The sequence below is a fragment of the Streptopelia decaocto genome, assembly GCF_964273445.1.
Source record: "Streptopelia decaocto genome assembly, chromosome: 5".
NCBI lineage: Eukaryota > Metazoa > Chordata > Aves > Columbiformes > Columbidae > Streptopelia > Streptopelia decaocto.
The window spans coordinates 29,516,879-29,524,987 of record NC_138659.1 but is presented as its reverse complement, the minus strand read 5'-3'; the positions used below and the strand labels follow the sequence as shown (position 1 = coordinate 29,524,987).

General features: G+C 35.5%; 1 protein-coding gene across 2 annotated transcripts in view; it reads right to left on the bottom strand.

Annotated features, from left to right (window-relative positions):
• Positions 1-8,109, bottom strand: part of FUBP1 (far upstream element binding protein 1) — a 34,666-nt gene that overhangs the window by 12,834 nt on the left and 13,723 nt on the right. For both annotated transcript variants that reach the window (XM_082053181.1, XM_082053180.1), the window contains exons 18-20: positions 7,965-8,093; positions 7,230-7,304; positions 1,879-2,024 (exon numbers count right to left, since the gene is read on the bottom strand). In XM_082053181.1, the coding sequence (XP_081909307.1) occupies positions 1,879-2,024; positions 7,230-7,304; positions 7,965-8,093 (350 nt within the window). The remainder of the gene's footprint in view (positions 1-1,878; positions 2,025-7,229; positions 7,305-7,964; positions 8,094-8,109) is intronic.

Below are 8,109 nucleotides of genomic sequence, written 5' to 3'. Positions count from 1 at the left end.
ATCTATTGCTTAACGTTTCAGAAATACTTACCCACAAAGCTCATATAATGTGTATGTATATATATGCAAACCTATGTTTCTGAATTAAGAAGCAATTATGATTTCCTAAGATACCAGCACTGTATTCCAACATAATAGTCACACAAGTATGGCATTTTCATTATGTGGAACATTGACAAAAAGATACTGTTGCAGTTCATCAATTTGTCATTCTGATGTACTTACAGTGCAATGCTCCTTGAAGGAACAATCAAGGATGATACACAGCACAGTCCTCCTCACCCCTATAGAGCTAGTTCTATACTGGCTGGATCAAACCTGCACTTCAACAGACAATGGCAAGACAGACTGTATTGCATGTAGTCTAATATATGCAAAGAGCCAATAAATATGCAAAGAGCAAACACAGGATTTCAAGAGAATCAGATTTTTAGTATGAGCATAAGAGCAATAAGAAGTTTCAAGTATATATATAAAAAAATAATCAATCGATTCAAATACTTGAGTATTTACAAAAACAAATTATCTGCTCTGTAGGAAGTTCTCAACCACTCCCCACCACTCAACAAAACAGCGTTTTAAGGACAGATGCAATTTTTATAACTACTATGCGTAACACATTGACTTTTCTACACTGAATTTTGAAGTGGACTACTTTAAACTGAAGGCTTAAGCACATTACACTTAAAATAGATTTTATAACTAGTCTGAAAAAATCCATAAAATAGTTATACAGGAACAGTTTGAAGTACTCGATTAAGAACAGAAGTTATCTGTTATAGCAGCTGCACAGGTCTGAAACAGTGGTCATGTATAAAAGGAAATTTCACTGTTAATGCAATGGAAGTATGCCAAAAGATCACCTTCTTAAACACATGCAGTTTTAATCAAATAGAAAGAAAATTAAGGTATTGAGATTACTGATGCTAGGCAGCAAAATACAATGAATGAAAGAGATCCTCCATCTACAACTATTCTGCAAAAAGGGAAAAACATGCTAACGACAAGTTCTTAAACTCAACAAGCTTTTGTGGGGGGGGGAGAAAAAAAAAAAAATCTCATTTGTGTACAGGTACCTTGATTCAGCGTTGAAAATCAATCCTATAGTTCTTTATATACCCACATATCCAACTTACCGACACAGGAGGTTTCATATTATTTATTGTAAAGCACAAAACAGGCATTTTAAAAGTGATAAAGTATACATTGAAAAAGTACATTTATATCACAAAGCATTGACCACATAATTGCAAATACATTTGCTGGAATGTGTACATCTACACTAATACTAAAAACAAACCATTTTTCATTTCTACACAGAAATATTACCTCCTATCAGTAGTGATAGATATTTTGTACATTTTCAAAAACACTATTTTTTTTTAACCAAACAAAATTAAGATCTTCATCAAGGCGTCTGCATCCATACATTTAACAAAGGTTTTTTCCCCCACACAATGAAGCAAATACTGTATTGTCCACTTCTTATTATTGGCCCTGTGCAGAAGAGATACATAAGAGATACACAAAAAGTTAAAGAAAATCCTTTAAATTGAGCTAACTCAGGAGTGAAGCCTTTAAGAAAGAAAAATTGGTTAATGTAAATGGTGGTGGCTTCTTGCATGGTTTTCAAAACCCTGGGAGGAGAAAGTTTTTCTTCTTTAATTTTTTTTTTTTTTTTAAAGCATAATCACCAAACATATGGAGAGATACAGAAACACAAGTTATTAGGTAAACAAAGACATCTATCAATTATTCTGATAGGTATTTAGCTAGAAAAAAAGATGCATACTCCAAAGGTCACAAAGCAGGAGACATGCAAAAAAATATCTATAACCACTGAAACAGAAGCCAGCCAAAAACACTGAAACTTTATACCTGTGGTGCTGGAGGATGTTGTGGCATTCCCTGTGGACTTGTCTGGGCATAATACGCTGCCTGTTGCCTGTAGTACTCAGCCCATGCTGCACTGTAATCTGGCTGACCACCCGGCGGAGCCCCAGCAGGGGCAGGAACCGCTTGACCTACAAGTGATTACAATTATATAGCTTTGTTGTTGCAAAAGAAACAAGAAAATTTCCAAAATCTCCCTGCTTAACAAATGCCACCTAGCTTCTTGCAATATTCCTCCAAGGCTTCTGAATAATGTTATGGCTGTTTTTTCTACCCAACAATTCATCCTATTATTTTAATGTAATGATTCCCATGCAAAGCGAAGCTGAGAAATCATAAGGACAGTTTTTTCTACCTCTTCAATCATGTTCCAGAGGTAAAGTCTTTAAAGCCTGCTAACCTAAACTGACCTGAACAACCAGTAGTATTTACATTAAAATACTGGTCAACAGGTAAGATTACTTCTTGTAATCTACCTAGACTGACTTTATCTTATTGTACAGACTGCAATTATTAATTCACCAGATGCCAATTCATTCAGTCCACCAATTTTGGCCTCCTTAGGTTACTGCAGATTACATATTTCAAAAAAAGCAATAATTTCTGTAAACATTTATTCCACCCCAGAATATGGTCCTGAAACTTCTCCTTCCAACACTCGTTTAAGTTTGGATCCACTAAATAAATGGTACACATATACGTGTACACGCACCCTCTCCCAGACTTCCAGTGGAGAACTACCGGTCCTTCCAACGAAATCAACATGCAGCTTTAAAACTCTATAAAGGTGACAGACACAAGGACTCTAGTGTATCAAAACCAGTCACGTCATTCTTCCAAGGAAGGTCTATTGCAGACATCTTTACCTCCTTTTCCCCTTATTTCAGAAACAGACACTGTCCTCTTACTAACACTACTTTCTTCACCATTTTTTATCTAAAAGGTGCTTTGCCAGTTACCGCTGTATAATGTACCTGCCTATAAGCAGAACACCACCATCTATCCAATCATCTGTCCTCACACTTGCAGGCATCCAGACTGAATGGTTTTACATAGTACTTCATTTTAAGTTTCTTGAACTTCCAAAACAGAACAACAATTACTACTTAACCACCTCTCCAACTTTTTCTAGGATACCAGAAACAAAACCAAAACACTACATGCAATACATACAATCAAATAAATGCAAGCAAAATGCAAACCTGCACCCTTTACAATTCCACAGGCACCTAATCTTATGTTCTGCTACCAAGGGGCAGCTTCCACACAAGCGGTCAAAGTTTTCAATGCTACCTGAAATCACCTCAGCTTTTATTTGCATACAAACACTGAGCAACCTTCTGAGCACTGAGCAACCTTCTGGGGAATACGAGTAATGAAGATTCTAATGAAATGTTTTCTAGGGTATCAAGACAGAATGTTGGTTTTGTTTGTTTTTTTTAAACACTTTTACACTGAAAATTCACACAAAGAATACTCGCTATCCACACTCCTCTTACGAGTATGTGTATTCTCCCAAACTTCTCAAAAACATTAAGTGTGAGCAGAGAATCTGAATATTTGGCAAAGCACTGTTCTGAACATCTTCAGAATTAAATCTTCCATTTTCCAACCCTTGACACAACTTGCATAGTTTTCCCACTTACACTGTAGATATATTAAAAAACCTCTCCATCACTTTTCCAGTTATACAGTAAAGAAATTGTTTTCCTAGAAAAACTTTCTTAAACTTCTTCAAATCTCAGAGCTAAAATAACATTTTACAATTTATAATTTACCACAACTTACAATTTACACTTCTGATAAATTATTTTGATCAAAATGATCTTTAACATTGCTACAAATTATTCCAGAATAAACTTTTTGCAAGTTCACTATTAATTTATGAGATAGTAATTCTACTTACAAATTATTTAGCTATGTCATAGCTGTCAGCACAGCTGAATGTCAAATCTAAGGCATTTTTTGTGCATTATGACCCAAGAATCTTCCAACATTAAACCAGCTATCCCAAAGCAGCCTCAAAATTCAAATAACAAATCAAATTTAGGAAGTTCAACATGTACACAAAGATGTCAAACTGGTTTCTGTCCTGAAATGCATTAGTAAAAATCTAAAGTATTTTAGCTGCACCATTCCCCTACTAAATACTGCAAGTAATGATGAATCTACACAAGGAACTTGGCAGTTTAGCCGTAACTTCCTTTCAGTGTACAGAACTGCACTGAAACAGTACATGCTCATCAACAGCCCAGTTCAACTGGAACACTAACAAACAAGATCGATAAACTAGATACAAAGGAAATACAAGGAACACAGAATACCTCCCCATTACAGAAGGCTAAGAAAGAAAACGGCAGATGATTTTACAGTTCTTCCACTACTTGAATCATCAAGGGTGATTCTAGTAAGAGAAAACTGTTCTTTGTCCTGTTTCCAGCTACAATGCTGAATACTCATGGAAGAACAGTTCCACTATTTTATTATGGAATCCCTTAGCTATAAATCAAGTCCACGATGTATTAGAACGACTTTAAATGACAAATCTACAAACTCCTATGTTGACATATAGATAATTTACTAAAATACGACTTCAAGTTTAGAAGTAACTGTTATCATTAGGAGATTTTTAGGGCCCAGTTATAGAGATATCTCAGCTCTTGTAGGTAAAAATAAAAATACTATTTACTCCCATTCAAGATAACAGCATTTACACATCTTCAAAAGCTAAGCTACTATCTCATTACCTGGTAATACTCACGAGAACTTTAAAACAAATTTTCTGAATTTATTAAATGAGGTACCAAGCAAACAGACAGTCTGGGTCATCTACAAGATCCATGTACAGTACCTCACCAGTGTGCATAAGTAATTTTACTAGCTTTTCAGTCTCATTTTTAATTGTATATGCTACTCAACGCAATAGTCCCTGACCAAAACAAGTCTGAAGAAGGAGATGGGACATATGCCACCATATTTGAGAGCTGGAGCTTTCAAGTTATTGTTCCATATACTGAAAAAAAAGGAAAACGTTCTCTGTGATTAGCTGCGACATATGGCACCACTACAAAGACACTTAGAAAAACAGTATTATGGTTTTGATGGGAATATTCAGGACTGCTTTACAGTTTTCAGATCACTCATACTTAAAGTATGAGAACATCCAGAGTAACAATTGCAGTATCACATGCAACTTGTTCAGCTCAGTTCTGTCACCCTCATAAGCTTGCCACATGGATTATCAAAGCACTTTTCTTCAGCAGCAAAAATAAAACTGCTTAAGCTCAGGCACTCCCATGTTTCAAGTTCAGTTCTCCAAAACAGCTGTTTGTGTAATTACCTGTGCAGTAAAAAATCTGAAAGAAGAATTATAACTTGTAACTCCTACCTTTCCCCTACTGCACAAGTTAATAAAGACAGAAGCATTACAGCACTGCAAGATGCACAACGAGTAGTAGCTGTATTTGAGAGCCCAGAGACCATATGAATCTGCTGATGGACAGCCTGTTTGTCAGATCTACTACTTCTTAACATTTTTGCTAAGGAGGTGGGGAAAACCACCTTCATTTAGCACTACATCGACTCTAGGTGAATTCTCTGCCCTTCAACCTCACTTGGTCTGTTCCTCCTGTTTTCTAAGTGGATCTTAAGAGAAATTCTATCTTCCACATAAAGATTTTCAACGTGCTAAAGAAACAAAGTTCTCATGATTTACACAGTCAAGTTATACAGGTCCAGACACCGAGAGCTCTCCTTCAGGCAAAGAACTCAATTTGAACTAGAAAAAGAAATCAAGATCAGAATTGCTCTTCTGTTTTCCCTGTTATCTGACTGTTGTCTTGGGCTTATTAAATTTTGCATTTTAAGAGCAATTCTTTACATCTCCCAGTATCTTTTTTGGATTCACACTCCTCTTTGGACTTGCTTCCAGAAACTCTATCCCAACACCTTACAAGTAGCAATTATTTCATCAGAGCAAATGCAAGGCTTAACACAACCCAGACTTTGCTTTCCAGAGACAGCAAATTTAGAAAGATGGAAGAGCCTCTGCCAACATTTACACTATTCTTAAAAAGGCAGTGAAAAAAATCACCACAACCTTGCAGTGAAGAACACAAGCTGAACTAACAGAGACAGTAAATTGGAAAAAAAAAAAAAAGTTAAAATGAAACAGGAACAGGAAAAATGGAAAGGCCCATCACATCGTAAAAATCATGAGTTTGGGAGTTCTGTTGCAGTTTTCTTAGTCTGATATATAATTATTATTTCCTTCAAGAATTGTGTATTTTCTGTATTATTTCATCTCTTACGCTGTGCGAAAATAAAGAAGAATAAAGGCAGTTATGTCTTGGCAAATAATTTGAGATCAGCCTGGTAGAAGGCTGATAACAGGAATTAAACATGCTACTGATCTTGACTCCAAGTGCTTTTTAATATTCCATGAGAAAATGGGGTGCAGTTGGAAGAGTGCAAAAAACCTCACCCACCCAAACAAACAATCCAGACTAGATGCTGCTGTATGTCTGCTCAAACAGAGATATGGGGGAAAGCCCAGTAAAAGTCCTCAGTATACAAATCTATATGAACTACAATATCCATGGGAGGATACTGTGAACAAAAGAGTGACCTGCAAGACATTCCCATAATTTAAAAGAAAACAGCACCTTCTGTCAGTGCATCAACACCACATAGTCTTTCCTTATTCAGCAACTTAACAACTATATTTCAGTTTTGTAAGTCAGCTTGAGCAAAATATTTTGAAAAAGTTAAGGACATATAATCCACAGTTTAAACACAGCTCTTAAGTGCTGCAAAGCAAATTATTTAAAAACTGGCATGATATAAAAGAAATCTAGTTACGACGCTTTAATAACTTAGAACACAGAAAGCAAGCTACAAGAAAAGAAGAAATCTGTAATCTTAAGAGTATTAGGAAATAACTACTAAAAGAGACAAACATGAAGTAGAACAAAGGTGAACTCCCAACACTTACGAAATATACTTCAAAAATATACTAAAAAATACTCAAAGTATTTAGAAGATGTTGTTTCCCAACAATCAAGTATATACATATTATTAGGAAGTATTTTTGCAAAGCTAATTGCTAGCATGAGTACAAGTAAATGCCTTAAACACAGCACAAATTTTTAAGTCTGCTTTTCTGCAGGGTCCTGGGCCTCTAGCAGTATATCACAGGTTCAGAAGACACATGGATTGTGCATTTGTATTTTTGGGGGCATAAAAAAAAAAAAAAAAAAAAAAAAAAAAAAGCTAAACAACATCTGCAAGCCTCCTAAAACATTCTACTATGCAACAAAGAAAACATGCACACGTACCCATTTTTTTGTAGTATTCCTCCCACGCCTTGGTATAGTCAACCTGCCCTGCTGGTGCTGGATTTGGCTGATCTCCTGAATTACATTAAGAATAGTCAAAACAAAACTACTGGGTTTTGTTTCATATATAGAAAAATTTACAAATAATCAGCTGAATTTTTCAGTAATAATCCCAAATAACATCACTTAACTCTGACATTAGGAACCTATGTGATACACGTTACTAGAAACAATTACTAAAAGACACCACAAAGAAACAAAGAAATGTTTCACACCACAAAGAAACAAATAATTGTTTCAAGCATTCAGTGTGTTTACAACATTCAGGAAATATATACCACTCACGGTACAAAATATTACCTAAATTTAAGTGGTAAGCCTCATCCAGGAACAACAATTACAGTAGTACAACTAAATATTACAATTGTAATTGTCTTAAAACCACTGGAAGTGATTCAACCTTTTAAGCAAATGACAAACAGTTTGGTTCATTCTATTTTTACTTATGATTGAGTGCATTATGAAGACATAATTAAGTCAGCCCAAGTTGCAGCAAAGAGTATATTACAAGGTAAAATTAAGAAATACAATGTTGAAGTCTGTAAGCAAGAGTTTTCCCAAGAAAACCAGCTACCTTACAATAAATTTACCCAATATATGAAGACAAGAATAAAAAATAATGGGGCATCTACACCCCCAGCAATGAGAAATTTATCTATTTTACTATACAGCTACCTTGTCCATTAGTTTGGGTTGTAGCTGGTCCACCAGGAGGGGCTGCAGGTGGTGGTTGTGCTTGCTGCTGATAGTAGTGAGCATAATAAGCTGCCCATGCTGCTGAATTGGGATCTGTTCCTGGCTTACCTATGAAAACAAAACA